Source organism: Mauremys reevesii, linkage group 6 (genome assembly GCF_016161935.1).
Source record: "Mauremys reevesii isolate NIE-2019 linkage group 6, ASM1616193v1, whole genome shotgun sequence".
In the NCBI taxonomy this organism is placed as follows: domain Eukaryota; kingdom Metazoa; phylum Chordata; order Testudines; family Geoemydidae; genus Mauremys; species Mauremys reevesii.
Genome location: NC_052628.1, coordinates 114,246,514 through 114,269,549, shown reverse-complemented (window position 1 = coordinate 114,269,549; position 23,036 = coordinate 114,246,514). Strand labels below are relative to the sequence as shown.

At 40.1% G+C, this 23,036-nt stretch overlaps 1 protein-coding gene across 8 annotated transcripts in view; it reads left to right on the top strand.

The window, feature by feature from the left end:
- Nucleotides 1-23,036, top strand: part of SHOC1 (shortage in chiasmata 1) — a 134,010-nt gene that overhangs the window by 48,888 nt on the left and 62,086 nt on the right. For all 8 annotated transcript variants that reach the window (XR_005600089.1, XR_005600088.1, XM_039543179.1 and 5 more), the window contains 9 exons: nucleotides 462-564; nucleotides 1,503-1,653; nucleotides 4,430-4,537; nucleotides 7,431-7,560; nucleotides 8,384-8,478; nucleotides 9,524-9,766; nucleotides 13,892-14,344; nucleotides 17,745-17,870; nucleotides 19,455-19,631. Coding sequence is in view for 6 of the 8 variants with exons in the window: in XM_039543179.1 (XP_039399113.1) it covers nucleotides 462-564; nucleotides 1,503-1,653; nucleotides 4,430-4,537; nucleotides 7,431-7,560; nucleotides 8,384-8,478; nucleotides 9,524-9,766; nucleotides 13,892-14,344; nucleotides 17,745-17,870; nucleotides 19,455-19,631 (1,586 nt within the window). In the remaining 2 variants the exon portion in view is untranslated. The remainder of the gene's footprint in view (nucleotides 1-461; nucleotides 565-1,502; nucleotides 1,654-4,429; nucleotides 4,538-7,430; nucleotides 7,561-8,383; nucleotides 8,479-9,523; nucleotides 9,767-13,891; nucleotides 14,345-17,744; nucleotides 17,871-19,454; nucleotides 19,632-23,036) is intronic.

The window sequence follows — 23,036 nt, the reverse complement described above, 5'->3', positions numbered from 1 at the left end:
TGTCTCCTAGTTAGTGAAAGGGTGGTTTATGGAAAGTAGTTTTGGACTGTGGTTCGGTTTATAGGTTTTAGTGGGGGGCCACGGGGAAGGGGTTAGGGCTGGCGAGGGGCTCCCACTCCCTTCCCACTCCCCTTCTAAACTCCCTTGCGAAACTCCCTGTTAGCAGCCCCTGGTCGCTTGTGCGCGGCTTTATAAAGCCCTGGCCTGAGTGAATGCCCCGCCCACTGATTAAGGCTCAGCCAATTACCAGAGGCTTCGAGCTTTCAAACCTGCCTCCAACTGCCAGCCAGAGCATACGGTCCCTCAAACAAACAACCAAACAAACAGACTGACAAACACAAGCTCAGCACACAGCAAGTAACCCCCAAACACAAACAAACACACACTACAGACAGTAGTGTGATACAGACTAACACGGCTACCACTCTGAAACTTGTGCTATTTTGCTGATCTTTTAATAGAGAATGTTTGACTTTCCAAAGCAATGCAGAGACACACGAAAATGAAAAAGAACTACATGCAGTTAAGGAAGATTTTTGTCGAATGTCTTTAAAGGATGAGGAGGTATTATAAATAAGTTTCATCCCAGTGATTTTAGTGACTGCTGCTTAATACACTTATCAATATATGTACCTGTCTTCTGACTTAAAAGTGACTGTAAATCACTTTAACAGAATTTCCTTAATTTTTGCAAACTGCCAAATGCCTCCCTTAGCTAAGATTAAAAAAAAGAGTATTAGTTTAAACCAGGTTTTTTGGTTTTGTTTTTTTGGAGGCCTGTGATAGGAAGCCGCACTTGGGGTGTCTGTTTCTGCTATGATCAGATGCACCAGCACATGCTAGATTGGGGACATCAGATCAAAAGTGGAGACCAAGTGGAGAAGGATCTAGCCTTTGTGTGTATGTCTTGGGAGGGTGTGTGGAAGGGGAAGGGAAGGTTCAGGCAAGTGCCTTTTTTACTATGCAACACTTTAAAAATAATATTTCTTACAATTTGAGGCACATTATGTCTCTACAAAGGCAGAATGGCACTGGGGAGGGCAGAGAAGATATATCACTGAAGGGGTGAAGGAAATACTCAGGGAGCGTGCTGAGTAGCAGGACTAATTAAACCTAATTCAAGTATTTTTATCTGGTGCTTCTTCAGCACAGTCATACCATGGAGCAAAGGGGAAGTGAGGGTATAGTCCTTCTCTGACACCATACCGATAAGAGCAGGCAACATGTCATCACTGCCTGTAGCACTAATCAGTTCCTTCAGTTATTTTTACACCAGTACTACACTTGATTTGGTCTTTTTTTTCTGTGAATAAAAGTTATTTATTTTAGTCTGATTTCTTTTTACCATGAATTCAACCCTCCTTCTACTCTTAAGCCATTCTTGGTCTATATTTCTGCAAACTATTTACAAATAAAAAAAGTCAAAATTAAACAGTACAAGCAAAAACTCATAAATTTAAACCTTACCTATCCCAGTGTTACTGTATTTATTATTTTTTCAGTCATTAATGCTGCCTGTTGAGTTAGAATCCAATGAGACAACAAACTTCAGACAGAAAGTTGAGATTCCATCGTGCTTGGAACTGAAAGAGTTGTTAAAATTAGCACCAGAAATTATAGCAGATGAAAGCAGGAGTGAAAAGAAAATCAAAGGTGAGAATTGTTTTCTTGATATGTTGGGCCCAATTCTCCTCTCATTTGCACAGATTTCACACCATTATCTTTTTAACTCCATTATCTTCACTTGAATTACTACTGATTTAGACTAGTATAAATCAGATGAGAATAAGGCCCATTCTGTGTATGAAATTATGGAAAAGATTTGGCATGTCAAATTTCAAAGTATTAAAGTTTCCTGTAAGCAGCCAAAAGGAAATGATCTCTTACATACTTTACACCTCAATTCAGGCCCATGTTATTTCAGAAGCAGGTATTGTTACTGAGGTGGAAGAGTGTTTCTAATGACAATAACTGAAGAGGTTAGCCAAGCTTAGATGATTTTTTTTTTGAAATCCCAGAGTAGTTTACAATAATTCATGCAGTACAGTCACTCCATATAAGTTGTCTACAACATTATAAGGGGAGCTGGTAACAGCCTCTGTATTTACTTTGACTACCATCTCTATTTCAAAATATTCTTATGACCTTTTCTTTGAGAAGTTCTCCCACCGCCATTGTTAGCAGCAGACCTTTGATATTGGAGCCTGAGAGTTATTCCCCTGTTGAAGTGCCTTTTCTTTATCCCATGAAACTCCATTTGCATTTTTCTATTAAACTTTTAAAAATACTTCGTTCTCATTTGTTCCTCAGGAAAATTTTGGCAGCCTGCCAAATAATAACTAAAAATACAAGTATTTTTCTTCTTTTTCCTTTAAAAAAATAACTCCAAGAAATAACCCATAAAAATGAAAAAGAACTGCATGAAGTTAAAAACTAGTATAAATATGCCATTTAAAGAAAGTTATTTAGGTTGCAAAGTCAAGAACTTGAAAGTTAGGAAATACCAAAATTAAGGTTACCTGTGCAATTTAATTTTGTGTATGTATTATGGTACTGTCAAATTACATAATCTCATGCTGTTTTTTCCCCATGGAATCACTGCCTTATTCAGTGCAAAGGATCGATTCACAAAGGGATAGAATTATAGTTGTACGAGCAACCATAAATCTGAAATTTCCTAACTTTTCAGTCCTTGACTTTGCAACCTAAACAACATTGTTTTAATGCAATTTTTTTGTATGTAATAGTGCATTGTATAATCTACCAAACACAAATAAACTATTTTATTACTATAAACATTTGATTTTCTATATTTTTAAACTAATTGTAATTTTCACAATTGTACATACAAGCAAGTAAAAGAAAAATCAATAACTAAAGCATTAGACCAGAGAAACAAAATAATACATAAGGATGGCAGCACTTTCACAGTACAAATATATATAGCAAACTTTTGTCAATGCATGTTAAAACGTAATCTCAATTCTTGTACACTTCATGAGTGCTAAGTATTGTTATTATTACTTAGTATGCATATTAGGGTTCTCCTTCAAAACCTTATGGAAGGCCTGAGATTAGCATCATAAAACACATCTAAGCAAAAAAACAAAACAAAAATTAGTAAAATACCCTTCTGCAGTTTGTATTTCTGAGGCTTCTAGTGGCTCAGATAAAAACACTACAACCCTGCCATAGACTAATATTCTTGCCATATGTCTATCAAATGTTTACTATGAATTGAATGACATGATTATCAATTTAAATGCAGATCGAGGAAAACTCTTTCATGAACCTGCTATTTCCCAGGATTCCCACTGCACATCTTATGTTCTTCCTCCTCAGAGCAGAGCAGCCTTTCATACATCCCTGGATGGGGTGGTATGTATCTGCTCTGATTTGGAAGGTCAGTACAGCTATTTTCAGCCCTGGGAAGCTAGGACAGGACACGGGAGGAACTCTCTCTCTCTCTCTCTCTCTCAAAAAAAAAAAAAAAAAAAAGCCCTTTACCAGGAATCAACAACATCTGGCTAGAATTTGGATTGGCATTTTAAAGCATTAGCTTTTAACTCTAATTAAAAGAACAAATAGACATTCAGTGAAATTGAAAAGTGACATACAAAGCTGATAAAAGAAATAATTTTTCACACAAAATACAGTTAACCTGTGATATTTATTGTCAAGGGGTATAATTTAGGCCAAGATCTTAGCAAGTTTCCAAAAAGGATTAGATATTTATATGTATAACAAGAATATTCAAAGTCATAATAGTAAATATTTAAAAAGAAGAGTTTTGGAAGCATCAGAAACTCTGTGGCTTTTCAGAATTAGTGTTACACCTTCAGTGACACTGCTCAGTTTTTAAATCAGTGCTTGTGGCAGTATCTTACCTGTACAGCCATGGAGACTGTGGCTGTGGTCTCAACTTGGCCAGAAAAAAATGACTATTTAATTCATTTTGGCAAATGAGAGAATTAAAAAAGGGTTTTTTTTAGCTCAGGAAGTAGAGGCTCATGCTTTTAGGTCCAGGGGTCATCTGTTTGATCCCAGCTGCTGACAAGCCACCCATGGGAGTGGTGTTTCATAAGTTAGGGGGAAACTTTCCTTAAGGACAGGTTATTTCACATCTAGCTAATACAGGGTTTCTTGCATCTTCCTCTGAAGCAGCTGGTACTAATCACGGTAAGAGACAGGATATGGGACTAGATGGAGCACTGGCCTGATCACATATGGTGATTGCTGTGGTCTTATGAACACCTTCTGCTGTTTGCCTGGTAATTTATGGTAACAGCAGTACTTTGTATTGATAAATTCAAAATTATAATGCAGGATCAATAAAAACAGAAACAAAGAAAACATTGTTCAAGAAATAGGTTGAGGAAAAAAGGAAATAAATGGTTATCATTTGTGGCACCTTTTTATCTCCTTTCAGATCTTACTGCAAATATTACAAACGAAATAGAGATTTCAAAATACTGTCCCACAATGGAGGAGGTTTGTTTCAATCAGAGCAGAAATTCACTGGAATGCAGTGAGGCAGGTAGGAAGTGCTATATAAGCAAATCCAGTGGTGGTTTTTAAGAACTATGATTCTTTGATTATCCATATGTATTCCATTATTTGATGCACACATGTCCTGTGCATTTGAGATCAGAATCTGTGGCCAGAGGTGTCAGGTGGGCTGCACTTGTGCCCAGAGTGAGCTCGCACCCTAGCCTTTCACCCCTCCTGAGTACATAAAGGGCAGAGTGAGGCCAATTCTTCTTCAGGTTTTTAATACCTATGTTAGCAACAAGAAGAAAGTCAAGGAAAGTGTGGGCCCCTTGCTGAATGAGGGAGGGAACCTAGTGACAGAGGATGTGGAGAAAGCTAGTGTACTCAATGCTTTTTTTGCCTCTGTCTTCACAGACAAGGTCAGCTCCCAGACAGCTGCACTCTGCAGCACGGTATGGGGAGGAGGTGACCAGCTCTCTGTGGGGAAAGAAGTAGTTCAGGACTATTTAGAAAAGCTGGATGAGGACAAGTCCATGGGGCCGGATGCGCTGCATCCGAGGGTGCTAAAGGAGTTGGCCAATGAGATTGCAGAGCCATTGGCCATTATCTTTGAAAAATCATGGCGATCAGGGGAGGTCCCGGATGACTGGAAAAAAGCTAATGTAGTGCCCATCTTTAAAAAAGGGAAGAAGGAAGATCCAGGGAACTACAGGCCAGTCAGTCTCACCTCAGTCCCTGGAAAAATCATGGAGCAGGTCCTCAAGGAATCAATTTTGAACCACTTAAAGGAGGGGAAAGTGATCAGGAACAGTCAGCATGGATTCACCAAGGGCAAGTCATGCCTGACTAACCTAATTGCCTTCTATGATGAGATAACTGGGTCTGTGGATGAGGGGAAAGCAGTGGATGTGCTATTTCTGGACTTTAGCAAAGCTTTTGATACAGTCTCCCACAGTATTCTTGCCAGCAAGTTAAATAAGTATGGGCTGGATGAATGGACGGTAAGGTGGATAGAAAACTGGCTAGATGGTCGGGCTCAACGGGTAGTGATAAATGGTTCCATGTCTAGTTTGCAGCCGGTATCAAGTGGAGTGCCCCAAGGGTCGGTGCTGGGGCTGGTTTTATTCAATATCTTCATTAACGATCTGGAGGATGGTGTGGACTGCACCCTCAGCAAGTTTGCAGATGACACTAAACTGGGAGGAGTGGTTGATACGCTGGAGGATAGGGATAGGATACAGAGGGACCTAGACAAATTAGAGGATTGGGCCAAAAGAAATATGATGAGGTTCAACAAGGACAAGTGCAGAGTCCTGCACTTAGGATGGAAGAATCCCATGCACTGCTACAGACTAGGGACCGAATGGCTGGGCAGCAGTTCTGCGGAAAAGGACCTAGGAGTTACGGTGGACAAAAAGCTGAATATGAGTCAGCAGTGTGCCCTTGTTGCCAAGAAGGCTAATGGCATTTTGGCTTGTATAAGTAGGGGCATTTCCAGCAGATCGAGGGATGTGATCATTCCCCTCTACTCAGCACTGGTGAGGCCTCATTTGGAGTACTGTGTCCAGTTTTGGGCCCCACACTACAATATTTATATGGACAAGAAGATATCCATATAAATATCCATATTTATGTGGATAAATTGGAGAGAGTCCAGCGGAGGGCAACAAAAATGATTAGGGGGCTGGAGCACATGACTTATGAGGAGAGGCTGAGGGAACTGGGATTGTTTAGCCTGCAGAAGAGAAGAATGAGGGGGGATTTGATAGCTGCTTTCAACTACCTGAAAGGGGGTTCCAAGGAGAATGGATCTAGACTCTTCTCAGTGGTAGAAGATGACAGAACAAGGAGTAATGGTCTCAAGTTGCAGAGGGGGAGGTTTAGGTTGGACATTAGGAAAAACTTTTTCACTAGTAGGGTGGTGAGGAACTGGAATGCGTTACCTAGGGAGGTGGTGGAATCTCCTTCCTTAGAGGTCTTTAAGGTCAGGCCTGACAAAGCCCTGGATGGGATGATTTAGTTGGGGTTGGTCCTGCTTTGAGCAGGGGGTTGGACTAGATGACCTCCTGAGGTCCCTTCCAACCCTGAGATTCTATGATTCTATGACTGCAAGACAGAACTGCATGCAACATCCTTACCTCTTACATTTGGCTAGCTTTGTTTGTAACTAGCTTGTAGCTTAGTAAAAAAAATTACAGGGAAAAAAATAAAACAAAAAACAAGTTCCTTGCAAGCTAGAAAAATCAATAAGCATGTCTGAAATTCATTTTACTGGCAAAAGTAGGGCAGTAAATGTCACATACAAGAGATTGCTTTGATTCCCCAATCTTGTTTGTATAGCTGGTTAAAAATATAGGGTCTGATCTTGCAAGTGCTCTGCATATGGAACATCAATTGAAATTGAATTGATTTCAGTGGGAGTCTTCTGTGACAAGCTAGGACTGTAAGTAGCACTGAATTTTATTTGCAAATGAAACAATAATTGACTCCCTCAGAGTCTGAGGTATCTGAGTTGCACACTTGCAGGTTTCACTGTCAATGTGAGTGATATTAGAACCATCACAAATATAATTTGAAAGAGCCATTCCATCTAAGTAAGAGCTACATAACTGGGCCACGGCTGATCAACATTTAATTAAAAAAAATGCCCCAAAATAATAGCTGGTGACTTTAAATTCTGAATGGTTGGCTAGGTGTGCAGAGATTCCCAGAATCACATAGGAAATGCAGTAAAAAAGTGTGACTTATGCTTTACTGTTACCTCTGTTGTCTATATATTAAAGAACCACAATTTGGTCTTTATTGCTCAAGTGATAAAACATAAAATCTTCATAATAAATTTGAAATACAAAATGTAACTCGTATCAGTTATACATAAATATTTACATTTCTTTCACTTATATTTGTGAAATGTGATGTCATTTTTCTGCAATTCCCAGTTCGTTACGCTTTATATCCTCAATATGAAGTAGAAATACCGCTAACTCCGCCATGCAGACCACAAAGATCACATGTGAATTCACTTCATGCAGGACTTCAGGCAGAACCTATTTCTCCTGTTGGTAACAGGTAAGTCAAAGTATAATGAGAATACAACTGGTACAACCTCCTCCAAATTAGTGCAAAACTAGCTTAATTGGATTCTGTTAATTTATGGCCTCATTCTGTGAGATGTTCATTGCCGATGGTTTTGTTCATTGTGCACTTTGCCTTGGAGAGAAAGGGAATACACCCTGTGCATGGTCTCAGTGCATGGAGCTTGAAAAGACCAAGAGAGTTGTTTTAAGGCTGTCCTCCTTTAAGGAGGTTTAATATCCTGAAGATCCAGCTTCCTCCTTGGGGAAGGTGAGGACTCATACCTCTGTGGCAGTGAATCCTCCAAAGTCCTCAGCAGAGAAGCACCCGGTGAATACCTTGGCCGAGTGCTGGGGATATCCATGTGGCGACAGAAGCACCAGCAGGGCTGTTCCATGGCTGCTTCTCTGTGCTGTTTGCTAGAGTAGCCTTCATAGTCTTAATATTCTCCCTCCACAGATATGGAAGGATTAAAGCATTCTCTTGACAGTCTCCCTCCCTACCACCATGTTCCACACTAGCTTCCTCTTGCTTGCCTCCAGCCCATTCAAGGGGAATATATACCCCTCATCTTTTCCCCTCTTTGGGGAGTGGAACCACATTGGTCCTGCAGCCAGAGAGCCCACTGCACCCACAGATGAGGAGGAAAGATGTCCCAAATGAATCAATAAGAGAAAGTAGAAGATTGGAGAGAAAGTAAATACTTTTGCAAAATTACTTTCTTTAAATGTATTACCAGAAGAAAGTTGATTTGAAAATCTAAAGCTATGATTTAAGCTTCTTACCACATGTCTCCTTTTTTCTTTGTTTGTTTTAGTATTCTGTTTACAGAGTCAACTAAGGAGTACTTAGAGTGCCTGGTGTGGCAGTCAGAAAAATACCAAAATGCTGTGAACTCTCTTTTGCTTGAAGGTAAGGAAGTATGAATTCTGATATACTGAATTGATATAGAAGAGTTGTATGTGAAATATTACAACAACATAGAAATTAATCTGGGAAGTGCTTCAAGAAATATATGCAGATATTTGAGGATACATTTTCAAAGTTTATAAAATGAATGTAGAATGCAAGGAATACAGCTCCTGTTTGCACACTAAAAATGTATCCCATTGCATCTAAGGTGGGATGTTTGATTTTTTCCTTTATATCAATCTTCTTGTAAGGCAGATAACTAGTTTGCCTTTCCCCAGTGCTAGTTTGTATAAAATGACAGCTTTCCCCCAGTTTGAAAATCTTCAGTTCACCTCCTGAGAATTATTTTAATGGGTATAGTAATTTCTAAAACTCAGTAACAAAAACCCAACTTATAACATGCTCTGTTGAAATATCAATTTTTATTATAGAGTATGTTCTTATCTTCAAATAATTTTTTTAAATCCATACTAATAAATTCCTTAGTGGAATCATATTCATGGAGAGCTAAGTTTCCAATGCCAATCGCACACATTAGAAAGTGGAATATGGAACCAAAAACAACTAAGTCATAAATTATTTCTGACCCCAATGGTTAGTGTTAAGAAATAACACCAAAAGACTTCTGTGAGATAAGTGAGTTACATCCTCATTTGTGAAATAGTCTATTTACTATTTAGAGTTTTCAAATAATGATTATAATAGATGCTTGTAAGCATGGAAAGTAAACTCATAGATAATGAATAAATCTCGGCTCATTTGTAACCCAGGTAATACAGGTTTATATCAACAGACTAGAGATATAATTACAGCTGGGGAATTGAACACAAAAAACAAGGTGAAAAAATGTATATCTTACTAAGCTATGTACATGTTTCTTTCTTTGCTGTTCAGGCAAGTGATGATACTGAATTAGTAATGGAAAGATATACCAAGGGATATACATAACCTAAGTCATGATTTTTTTTGTAATTTTGCTGTCAAAAATGTTCTTTTCTCAAGTTTCCAGTCCATTAATACTAGTTTTTGTCTTGTTTTTTTATAGAGAATCAGACCATTGAACCTACATTTCAACATCATTCAGTTACAGAACTGAAAGAGATGTTGTCCATCCATGTGGAAGCGCCAGTGTTTAGCCCATTGAAATCAGACTGGTGGATTCATTCAGGACTAAATCTGGTATTACCAGATTCTTTGGAGCAACTAAGCACTGATTTGAGTAGTGCAAATAGTATGTTTACCACTAAAGTGGAAGTATTCTCACAAATTACACAATTTCAGTTAGAAAGTAAGTATATTTATTTTTGATAGAAAAGTTCAGTGACAAAAATGGCAAGGAGATCTTTAACAGAGGATCAATCATGCAGTTCAGTGACGGATAGTAGCATAGCACCAACTAAGAAAGGAATCAGAAAAATTCTCATTCTCAAAAAGAAAAGAACTCGGAAAAGCATAAATTAGCCTGCACTATTACTCTAAAGTCTGATTTACAAAAAGCTAAGATTGTCAGTTGTGTGGATAAAAGTATGTGTGCACTTGCATACTTAATTTGTGGTTACCATGATTGCATATGCAAATTATGGTAGTTGCAAGCACAAATTAGCCACATCAGGCCCTTAATGTTTCTAATAAAATACCTGGCAGGAGAACTTTTGAAAGGGATATAATAATTTCAAAGCATTATTAATTACTATTATTAATTAATATCACCATAATAGTGAATATGTTGATGTAGCAGACTCTTATATCGTTCCAGCTTCTTCTAGGATAGGCCAGTGGCGCAGGTCCTGTTGTAGTTAACTCAGCTTCTATTATAGTGAAGATTCATCAATATACAATATTATGCAGGGATTCATTCACTATGCAGATTTGCAAGGCTATTTGCATGCAACTCACATGGAAGAACACTACCACCTAACTGTGGCAGCTCTGTAGAGACAGAATATATTGCAGTGCATTTAGCTACAGTATTGTTAACATGAATATATAGAAGTAATACAAAGGGTTATGATTTTGGGAAATTGCAGCTCTAAAATGCATCAAATCACATCCTTTTAATTTTCTTATATTACAAACACTTGCAATAAACACAGTTACCCACATTCATAGTCAAATTCCTTGCTATTTCACACACAGTTTATCCTTATGGGGATTTTTAGAATGAAGCTGTCATATACTTGTACTGAATAGGTAGTACAGTATATTATATTTCTCATGCATTCATAACCTTACAATGTCCCTTCAACTAGAACATGTAACAGGTACCATAGAATCCATTCTAGATTATTCTTGTGTTCTACACAGCAGTCACTGTTCTGTACAAAAGTCATAGCTTATAGGTATTGTTGCCCAATCCAGTTGATAGGAAATGGGGGGTTAAGGAATCTCACTGGAATTTTTTTTCCTTAGGTTGATAGCTCCCCTAGTTTATGTGTGTGCTGAACTGATCATGTTATCCCCAGTATTTCTGTACCTCTGCTGGAACAGCAGCAGTCCCTTTTCTTTTCTCTCTATAAGCCTGGGTTCTTTAGTCTCTGTTTGGCTTCTTGAAATGGCGAACATCTTGCAGCAAAGCTTCTCTTATATGGAGTGTGGCGCTTGCTGAGGATTCCTTTAGCAGCAGTTTTACTGAATGCTCCTGTTACAACAGCAGCTTTGGGTAGACTAAAGAACTACTTCCACTGGCTTCCCCTGTCTAGCATCATGTGAAGCAGCAGCCTAGTAGCACCCACCTTGCTGCCTGCTCCCACCAGTTGGAGCTCTTTTTGGAGAACAGATTCAGGTTAGAACTGCCCCTTCTCCTTCCTACTAAATCATTCATTCATGAAGGAAGAACTCTTGGGAAGGGATTCCTCTTGCTCAGCGCGCCTCCTTGCCAACATTGGTGAGAGCAGCTTACAGTCAGACTTGGAAGAGTCCGCTCCTTCCACCCATTGACAGCAGCAGTGATCTGGGTCCTTATTAATCCAGAGCAGCAGATCTTTTAGCAAGGCGTAGCCAGACTGCTTGCACCTTGTGGAGCCTTCTAGCATGGAAATACAGTCAGTAGTAGAGGCTAAGAAGAGGTCATGAGTCACAGTAACTGGTTTCTATGGCCCTGTAGCCCCAAGGGACCCTCATCATCGGTGCTGATCCCATTTCACAATTTTCCTCATCCTCTTTACAAGAGCAGGAAATGGTTTTCTGGATCCTCTCCAACAGCCACAGTTTCTAGCTTCTTTGGTCCCCAGTACCCAGGAAAGAGGTTTAACACTCTTTGCAGGCCCAACTCTACTACCAGTCTGTTCAAGCAGACTACAGGATTGGGGACCCAGGTTGAGCACCATTTCCCTCATCAAGCCATCAGTTGTTCCCTCTCACTCAAACCTGAATAGTTAAACCTGGTTTTCTCTGCCAGGGTCCTTCTGTGTGCACAGAAGTTCAACCTAACCCAGTGTGCCTCCTTTTGAGGAAGACTGCTGGTAGGCCCATAAATAGTGCAACACAGTGGTCTAGCAGTTCATACCATCAGCCTGCAGATGTCTCTGGTCCATCTTTTTTGCAGTAATCCTGCTAGTATAGGATCAGTAACAGAAGAAAGTAGGAAAAAGTGAGGAGAAGAGAACATAAGTGAGTGGGAAAATCCCCCTAATAGAGCATAGTTCTAATTCTAACACCAAATCAATGGAAGTTAGGAACCTAAACACCTTTGTGGAGCAGGATCCTAGAAAAATCACAGGAACACCACAATCCCTAAAGCCTGAGTTAGGTGCCTACGGTCCCTATACAATGATTGGGAGAGAGAGGCACCATAAACTGCAGTCCACTAAGCCAGCACACAAGGCAGGGAGCCATCTAAGCTAGCCAATAGGAGACACTGATCAGAGAGGTGTGCACTGAGCCCTGCCCCTCTCTCAGAGATAGGCTCTTAAATCCAGGCTGCATGGAGGCACCTAACTGTGCTAGCAAGCCACGAACTGAAGGAAAATAGGCACTCACCCACCTAAGATGCATGCAGGACCTGAAACAAAATGGAAGAGGAGGAGCAGGACCTCCCTTACAATCTTTAGCCAAGTGGATAGGATGTGGAACACCCCCAGTTTAAGTCTCCCTTCCTTCTGCCACCTCTCAGGTGATTGTCCTAACCACTGAGCTATAGAGTCAGTAACTCTTTCTCTAGCCAAATAATATTTAAGTATTCCATTGTTTAATTAAAGTGGAACAACTTCAAAAGGAGAGACTGAGGGAGCCTCACATCAGAATATTCCATAGTCTACTTGCTACGGCAATCATCTGAGAGGTGGAAGATTCCTGTTCATAATCCCTTTGCCCCCTCAGGAGGAAGGTGGGAATGAACATAGGAGGCTCCCTCTTTGTGGGTGAGATTATAAGGGAGATCCTCTTCCTCCTTCCCACCCCTCCAGCTGTTTTGTGTGAACTTGCCTGATGGGCCCAATCTGATATGCGTGCTAAGAAGCCACCTTCCAGATCAGGACTCTGCACATAACTAGCCAAACATCTATTTTTCCCAATTTGTTAATCGCTCTGGGGCTTAGACAGGAGATAGGCACCTGGGCACCCAAGAGAGTGAGGCTGTAGTGTGCATGGCCAGAAGTGCCTAGTGAGTTTAGGTGCCTACACGGTTAGGTGGCAGCCTAGTGGGAGTTTTGCAGTGGTGCCTAAAAATGGGTCTTGGATTTCTAGGTATCTTTGTGGATCCCACCCTCAGTCCTTATTCTTTATCCACAGGTACCTCTGATCTTTTGTTGTAGTGACCAATTTTTCATTTGTTTGCTATTTTATTACCTTCCTTACTTGGTGAAGAGGATTATGGTCCCTGCTTGCTTTCCATGAGTTATGGTTTTTGTCCAGAACAGTGGATCCAACATAGGTAAAAAGTAAGAGTTTTCTTACCTTTAACTTTGATTTCTTCTGATATGGAGCCACTGCTCTGGGCAGACTCACCTTGTGCTTATTTAGTGTTTTATTAATTTCTGAGCTTGTCACAGGCTTGTCTTTTACATTCTTTCATGCAAGGTTGAAAGGGAAAGTCAAACAAGTTCTCAAAATGTCAGTGATACTACGGCAGACTGTATTGGTGATAGAACTATCATGCTAGGTTGCATTAAATCTATCACCATCTATAAGTTAATTGTGTATAGCTTCACTTCAGAGTTGATATAATGGTTTTGGAGCTTTCTGTTTTCTCAACTTTGGAATTTCTTACCTGGGAATATGATATCAGCTCAAACATGCCAGCAGTGGATTCTAACACCCTAAGGAAGGAATTAAAAAATAAAAAAAGAATTCTGCAGAGTTCTAATCAATTGGATTGGACAAGAACATTCTTGGGTTATATATATTCTATCCAGAGCAGTAGATTCTACTAGGAGTAATCAAAATTGCAATGGAGAAAACTAATTTTATCTTTCAGGGTGGCTTGAAGAGAAGTGTTCCCTTACTAACCCAGGACTGCTTTCTGTCAGTGCACATCACTGGGACAAAACAACAAATTCTCATTTCTCACCTGAAAAGAAGAGCCCATTCTCTCCATTACATTTGAGAGCTGCACCTCATGTTAACATACATGATACAAATACATCTGTTGAATGGCTAACAAGACAGGAAAAACAGCACAGTGAGACAGAAGGACCAATGCATTTCTTGTATCACGAAAAGAAAAACAAAGATTTGTATGACTCACTTAACTGTAAAGAAGTATCTTTTGAACCAAACAGCTCAACAAAAAGCCAGAAGACTCCACTATTCGAACAGTCTGGACAATGTAATGATGATTCTGACCTTCTGAGCAGTTTTATCATGCTAAGATCTAAACACGTGTTCATCCAAAATGAGGAAAAAAATAATGTGGATAGGCAGAAAGATGGTAGGTGAACCATCCTGTCCTGTAATTTTAGGTCTAATTCTGCTCTCTTACACTGCTGTAAATCAAGTATAACTCCATTCAAGTCAATAGAATTAATTACATGGGGTGAAATCCTGGTCCCATTGACTTCAGTGGATCCAGTATTTCATCCATGGTATTTACTTTCTGTTTTTCTTTTTAGTTGTTTTGTTAGACAGTGTGCATTAAAGTTTGGTTCCACTCTGAAAGGAAAATGTAAAAATGGTACCCTCTGACTCAGACTGTTTGCTCCCCTGGCATGTTCTGAGTCTAGTCTGCTGATTTTTGTGACGAAAGTAAGTTTCTATTGCTTACTACTCTTGTTAGTCCTGCAGAGCTAGCACAGTTAAGAGGGAACTACAGTCTGTTTCTTCTTATCCCAGCAGAACCATTCCAATTAGTTACACCTGTGCAAACCCAGTGATGCAATGAGGCTGAACAGTTGTCTGTGAAGACAGAATATGGTTTGAAGATGTTATCACTGCTGATGATGTGCGAGAAGAAAACTTAGCTTACAGACTGAGTATGCAGGACTGACACTTAGAAAAAAAATTACTTATAAAATCACCTTTGCTACAGAAATCATTGAGAGACAGTGAAATGTTAGCTCAGTCACTTTTCAGAGTAGAATCATGCTAAAAAATAAAATGCTGCAGAACCCAGACCCTGGTTAGCAGAGCTTCAACACAGGTTATGCATGAGTTATATATACCTTGGAAAATAAGTTTGTAATGTAGACACTGTTGCAGCACTAATTATAATAGCATGAAGTGGTGTTATGTAACAGATTAATATGGATTTTAATTGTATCCTTACATAATTTCAAAACAACAATTATTTGCAAGACATTTTAATAAAATTTTAAAAATAAAAGCAATTATTATTGTTTTATGTTGATACACATGCACCTCTTGAGAAATTGATAACCCCAGTTCTAAAAGTACAAACTCAAGACATGTGAACTAAGGTCTTATGTTACCATCTAGTGAACTCTATGTAGAACTGCATCTCTGAGTAGTACTATAGATAGAGGCATAGTTAAATATTGTGTAAACAAGTAAATGTATACAAGAAAAATGAGGAGTCCTTGTGGCACCGTAGAGACTAACAAATATATTTGGGCATAAGCTTTCATGGGCTAGAACTCACTTCATCAGATGTATGAAGTAAAAAATACAGGAGCAGGTATAAATACATGAAAGACTGGAGATGCTTTACCAAGGGTTAGTTCAGTCTAACAAGATAAATTAATTAACAGTAGGATATCAAGGGAGGAGAAATAACTTTTGAAGTGGTAAGAGAGTGGCCCATTACAGACAGTTGACAGTGTGAGTAACAATAGGGAGAAATTAGGGGAAATTAAGTTTAGGTTTTGTAATGACCCAATCACTCCCAGTCTTTATCAGGCCTAATCTGATGGTATCTAGTTTTCAAATTAATTCCAGTTCTGCAGCTTCATGTTGGAGTTTGTTTTTGAAGGTTTTTTTTGTTGAAGAATTGCCACTTTGAGGTCTATTATTGACTGACCAAAGAGATTGAAGTGTTCTCTTATGGGCTTTTTAATGTTATGATTCCTGATGTCAGATTTGTGTTCATTTATTCTTTTGCATAGAGACTGTCCGGTTTGGTCAATGTGCATGGCAGAGGGGCATTGCTGGCACATGATGGCATATATCACATTGGTAGATGTGCAGGTGAACGAGCCTCTGGTGTGTCTGATGTGGTTAGGTCCTCTGATGGTGTGGCTGATGTGGTTAGATCCTCTGATGGTGTCCCTTGAATAGATATGTGGACAGAGTTGGTACCGGGGTTTATAGCAGGGTTTCGTTCCTGGGTTGGTGTTTTTGTTGTGTGGTGTGTAGTTGCTGGTGAGTATTTGCTTCAGGTTGGGGGGCTGTCTGTAAGCGAGGACTGGTCTGTCTCCCAAGGTCTGTGAGAGTGAGGGATCGTCCTTCAGGATAGGTTGTAGATCCTTTATAATGCGCTGGAGAGGTTTTAGTTGGGGGCTGTAGGTGACGGCTAGTGGCACTCTGTTACTTTCTTTGTTGGGCCTGTCTTGTAATAGGTGACTTCTCGGTACCCTTCTGGCTCTGTCAATCTGTTTCTTCACTTCACCAGGTGGGTATTGCAGTTTTAAGAACGCTTAATAGAGATTCTGTAGGTGTTTATCTCTGCCAGAGGGATCGGAGCAAATGTGGTTGTATCTTAGAGCTTGGCTGTAGACAATGATTGATAAATGCTTAACCTATCCAAACATATGTAGATGTTATGTCAATTCCTTCTAAAGTATGGTTCCAATTTTAGCTGAAGGCCTATTGTCTCCCAGTAAATTACAGTGCTGCTGTGGGTTATTTTTATAGACACTAGTTATATGTACTATTTAACCCAATTAGTATTTAGGAGAGAACTAGTAAAAGTAATTGATTAGCATAATTTTGAACCTTAATAAACTTTTCAAATTCAGTAGGCTCCTGGACAGTAAAATACCAACTTGGGCTTTTAACTTTGTGGGATGGAAAGTTTTTTTACTTTTCCCTCTTCATTTCTCCCAAGTATCTCATTTTCACAGCTGCAGCCGTATGACATAGGGATCAATCCAGTTTGCCAAGAAGTGGGGACTGTTAGCTCCAAATGTGATCAGCGCAGCTGGAGGGAATCTGCCAGGAAGAGGGGAAGAGAGATGCTGGGGCACCCTTAGGATAGCTTGTGACTTCTTATTTGTATTGGAGAAGGAGAAAAAAACCCACAGAAGAGATAGATGCTGAGGTGCAGCTACAAGTAAAGATGAAGGGAATGAGAACGACCTCTTTTAAGTAAACTATTTCCAGCCCTTCTCTTACTTACCCTATTTCCACTGTTCCTGATCTCTCCAGCTCACTGGTGACCCCATGAGCCTCCACCCCTTTTCCCTGAGCAGTTTCTCTTTCTTAGTCCAATTGGATTCCTGCTCTCAGATGCTCTTCCAATCAGCAGTTTCCCTGCCTTAATACTCATGTAGGAATTCCCTTTATACAAACAATAGGGCTATAGAAGCAGCTCCCAGCAGTTTCTCAACTTTGCCAGGATATAGATCTCCATCTTAGAGGGGAGGTGGCTGATTCCATTCAGACCTGACAGCACCCCCACTTTTTGGCAAACATAATCTGACCAATGTACCATGTGGCTGCAGCGAGGAAGTGTGGGAACTTGAAGGAAATAAAGAACTAATCAAATATTTTCACTTTCTTTTTCCAAAGTAAAATATACAATAATTGTTCTGTAGCACAGGAGCCTCCTGAATTTGAAATGTTTAATTAGCGAGTGGAAGAAAGTGATAGAGAATTTACTTATTCCATGGACTTGTCTTGTGATAATTTTATATAATCTATGTCCAATTTTTTAGCACTGGAAATTAAAGAGTGTCCAGAAGGTCTTAAAGAAGACAGTCCTGCTGTTTGTAAGGCTACATTGACAGAGAAAATAGAACAGGAGAATCAAGGCAGCATCTCAGTCAAAATTCAAGCATCAGGTACAGAATTTTGTTTTGAATCGTCTGTTTATTTTTTTGTAATATTGCAATTTTACATTAAATAATATCCATCCATACAAAACCAATATCCATTTTATTCTCTGCTCTCTACGACTCTTATCCTGCAAAAATTCAATATGGGAACCCTAATGCCCATGCAGACTGTCATATAACAATCCCTATATTTCACCATGGTAGCATCATATATGAAAGAATTAAAAGAGTTTCTCAGTCAGATATAAGCTATATCCAATATTGAGAACTTAAAGACAAACACAAACATTTTAACAAGAATGAAATATTAACAATATGTTATGATTCCTTACTGGAAATATTAAGCACTTTAAAAAGAAAATGATTCATCAATAAATGAATGAAATTACACTGAGTAGCAAAAACAATATAGCATATGATCTATTCTGACAAAGAATGCAGAACTGGAGATGATGAGGATGAGAACTTACATAGTGCTCCACATCTTCAAAGTACTTTACAAATATTAACTAATTAGTTAATAATTATGAGGGCATAAATGACCAAATGTAGTGAGACCAGCAACTGAAATGCAGCCCAGTCTGGCAACCTTACCAGTCAGCTTGAGATATTTTAAAAATGAAATGATAAACCCTTGAACATAGGGGATAATAGAGTTTTAACCTTGATGATGTGATTAACTCAACTATAATGTTAAGCACATAAAAGAAAAAAATTGATACTCAAGAGATTTAGGTATCCCATCGAGAAATAGGTCGTGCCTTCCAGTTAATTAAATAACAGCAGTATATTTGAGTTCTTCAGACTATTGTGTTGCTGTCACCTAGTTGGATGTCATGAAAACTCAGTTATATCTGAAGGTATGTCTACGTTACGGAGACCTTGCTGGCACAACTATGCCACCACAGCCATGTAATGTAGATACAGCCTACACCAACAAAAGGGTTTTTTCTATTCATATCGGAATACCACCTCCCCAAATGATGGTATCTACATTGACCAAAGCGTTCTTTTGTCAATACAGCCGCATCTACACTGGCAGTGGGGTTGATATAGCTATATTGGTCAAGGAGTGGATTTTTTACACCAACATAGCTATGTTGACTTAACTTTTACGTGTAGATAGAGCCTTAGGTCTGGTCTACACTCCAGACTTACATCAGTATAACTATGTTGCTCAAGGGCGTGAAATATTCACCCTCCTGAGCAACATAGTTATACCAACCTAACCTCCAGTGTAGACAGAGCTTCTCCCGTCAGACATAGCTACCGCCTCTCGGGGAGGTGGATTAATTACACCGACGGGAGACCGGTCTCCTGTCGGCTTAGCGCATCTTCATTAAAGTGCTGCAGTGGCATAGCTGCATCAATGGAGAGTTTTAAGTTTAGGCCTGCCCTTAGAAGGGGTTACAAAACAGCCATCCAGAAGTTATTAAGAATTACTAACATGAAGAGAATGAAGTTCATGTTGCAGATCTCTTGAAGAAAAGAATGCTTTTTTGTTTTGCAAGACACTTGATGACTTTTATCCAACAGTGGCATATTTAACCAAATCGTGTTATCTTGTGTGTGTTTGTTTGTATTAACCAGAAACCCAGTGCCAGGCATACCGTCTATTAGAAGCAACAGCCACTCCCGTTCTAAAAGAGTTGATGCATCTTGGCATACTCGCCGCAGTGAATTGGAGCTTTGCCACTGTTAAATTTGATCACACTAGATTTTTCTTAAAACAGCAGGAGAAAGTGATCTGTGATATTTTTAAACAAGGTAAAATACATTGTATTTTTCATCTATAAAATTGATTTGATTTTATTTGTAACATGTGGTTCAATAAGTTTGGCAAATTATTCGCAAACTTTCAAGCATTTCCCATCTTAAGGGCTGATGGTAACAGACCTGCTTTTTTGTTTCCAAAAGGTCTCCATTAATACAGTCCTAGTTAGGTGCATTATTTTTAATAACTTGAATATCAGAATACTAAAAAGCATTCAAATCCAAATCTAAATTTCACATGCTTCAGAAATGTTGGTCATGATTAATCATACATTGTAGGCAATGTTTAAATAACATTCTCACATGTAATTTACAGAGAAAAACACAAGTATGTTTTTGTTCTTTTCTTTGTGGTCAGTGGCTATTTTTGTCATATCCCTGTCACGGAGTTCAGGGTATACTCCAGTCCAAGAAGGGGTGGTCACCTCTTAACCCTGAGTGCCTCACAATACTTTGCTACTGTAGCTCCCAGCCTGGGACACTCACAGTCAGCAACAAACATGCAGGTCACAGCCTGAGTGTCTGTGTGCTATACAGCCAGCGCTGGTTCAGAAACTCTGACACCAGCTGTCAGTCTACAGCCTTACAGCCCTACTCTGGCTTCCACAGCCTTGATTACAATGAGCAAGGTGACCCCAACACACTCCCAGTCCCGAATTTTCCCAAGACCTTGTGTTCTGCAATGTCCAGTGCTCTCCTGGACATATCAGAGAAATATGAAATTCAGTTGTACGTCTTAACACTACATAAGGAATTATGAATGCTTGTTTGGGTCACAGACTGTAAAGCATAATATTAATAAGTATTCATAATTCCTTATAAGGCGTTAATACATACAGTTCACAATGATATTAATAAAAGATCTCATGCAATAGCCTGTTATAATACAGTAATATTGTATACAATCTGGTCTACATTACAGACCTATATTGATATAACTACATCGCTCAGAGGTGTGAAAAATGCACAACCCTGAACAACGTAGTTATACTGACCTAACCCGCTGTGTGCACAGCGCTTTGTCGGTGGGAGAGCTTCTCCCACCAACATAGCTACCACCTCTTGGGGCTAATTACGCCGATGGGAGAGCTGTCTCCTGTCGGCTTAGATCATCTTCATTAAAGCACTACAGTGCATTTTAAGTGTATACTTGCCCTCAGTTGATTCAATTGCTTATCACTTGAAGTTCAGCCCCCTCCCCTCATTTTTATAGACCAATAGGTCTACACTACACACTTACTTTGGTGGTAAATAATCCACATCCCTGAGCGATATAGTTATACTGACCGTAACCCCCTGTGTAGGCAGCGCTATGTCAGTGTGAGAGCTTCTCCCACCAACATAGCTACCACTTCTGGCAGAGGTAGAGTAACCAAGCCAATGGGAGAACTTTCTCTCATCAACTTAGAGCAGGGGTGGGAAAACTTTTTGGCCTGAGGGCCATGTTGGGGTTCTGCAACTGTATGGAGGGCTGGACAGGGAAGGTTGTGCCTCCCTAAACAGCCTGGCCCCCGCTCCCTATCTGACGCCTCCCACTTCCCGCTCCCTGACTGCCCCCCTCAGAATCCCTGACCCATCCAACCCCCAACTCCTTGTCCCCTAACCGCCCTTTCCCGGGAGCTGCCGGTCCTTCCCTTTAAAGACAGGCTCTTCTTTCGGGAAGAGTTGGAGAAGATTCAGCAGTCCCTGTCTGCGCCAAAGAACTAGAGTCTGCCCCAAGACTGGTCCCTGAGACAGCTCGTCTTGCCCACACTGAAGAGGCAACAAGTGGCAGAGTACCCTTTCGAGTTTTAAGAAGGGAGCCTGATGCTGTGAGAGCCAAGGCCCAGAACCTGTCATGAGGGGAAGGCTGAGAAACAACAGTCCTGACTGGGCCCAGACAGTGCCCAAGCAATGGGCGCTTACAGAAGTATGTTTGGCTAGAATAGTGGGAAAACTGCAAGTGCTTTCTTGAAAAGAGCTGTAATTGATTGTTCACAAGGGCTCTGCCTAAATTCAAGCCTTAGATTCCTCAGGCATTTTTTCTTCATAGCAGATTTATCTTATTCACAATCTTCCCTAATCCAAAGTATCTGAATGAAGGAAGACTTCGTTACCAGGACATTCAAAGGTCCCTGCAAATTTACATAGAGCAGCTTGCAGAGGTCAATGGATCACAGAGACTATTTATTTTGAACCAAGGGTCAAATTAGAAAACAATCAGACTCCAAAGCTACCGCCTCAAAGTGGACTAAGGTACTAAGCAGGAAAAAAGAACAGGAGTACTTGTGGCACCTTAGAGACTAACAAATTTATTTGAGCATAAGCTTTCGTGGGCTACAGCCCACTTCATCTGGTGGGCTGTAGCCCATGAAAGCTTATGCTCAAATAAATTTGTTAGTCTCTAAGGTGCCACAAGTACTCCTGTTCTTTTTACAGATACAGACTAACACAGCTGAGACTCTGAAACCTAAGCAGGAAAACGTACTTTATTATAGGGAAGATGTTACCAGAAACATTTACAGCACACTTAGTACGATTGTTATGGACAGAAAGTGAGGAATCTGTTTTTAATAGAGATTTGTAAGGCAGACAGACACCTGGGTACCAGCTTACACCTTTGCCAAGCATTGTAGGATAGATGTGCAGGCTTCCATAGAGGCAGCCTTTGACAGGAGAGTGTGGTAGGTGACTGTCAAATCCTCATCCCTCCTGTAGCTTTATGTGAGCTGCTTTGGGAGGTTTCAAGTATCCAGGGGCGGCTCCAGGCCCCAGCACGCCAAACGCATGCTTGGGGTGACAAGCCACTGGGGGCGCTCTGCCGGTTGCCGCGAGGGCGGTAGGCCGGCTGCCTTCGGCGGCTTGCCTGCAGAGGGTCTGCTGGTCCCGCGGCTTTGGCGGACCCTCTGCAGGCAAGCCACCAAAGGCAGCCTGCCTGCCGTGCTTGGGGCGGCAAAATGCCTAGAGCCGCCCCTGCAAGTATCCAGCATAGTACAGAAGACTAAAGAGGACATTTTTCCTCTCTGTTAATTTTCTTCCTTTAAGGTATTATATACTAGCCCAGATAATTTCTCCTGTGAAAAACAATGTCTTCTTTATGGTTCAAGGCAAGGGTAGTCAATAGGCAGACCTCAGGCCAAATCCAGACCACCAGATGCTTTTGAACAAACCCTGAAATCTTTTTATTTACTTATTATCTTTTTTTTTCCTGGAGTCTGGAGCTTGACTATACCTTGACCAAGAAATTTGGACCTTGACAAAAAAATAATTGAGTACCCCTGGTTCAAAGTTTAATGCAAAGTTTCTTTGGAAAATTCAAGTTCAGGTTATCACTGTATTAAAGTTATTTACTGATTATCAAAGGATGGAGTCAGTTTGATTTCTTGGGAACCGCTTTGAAATAGTCAATTGCAGAAAGAT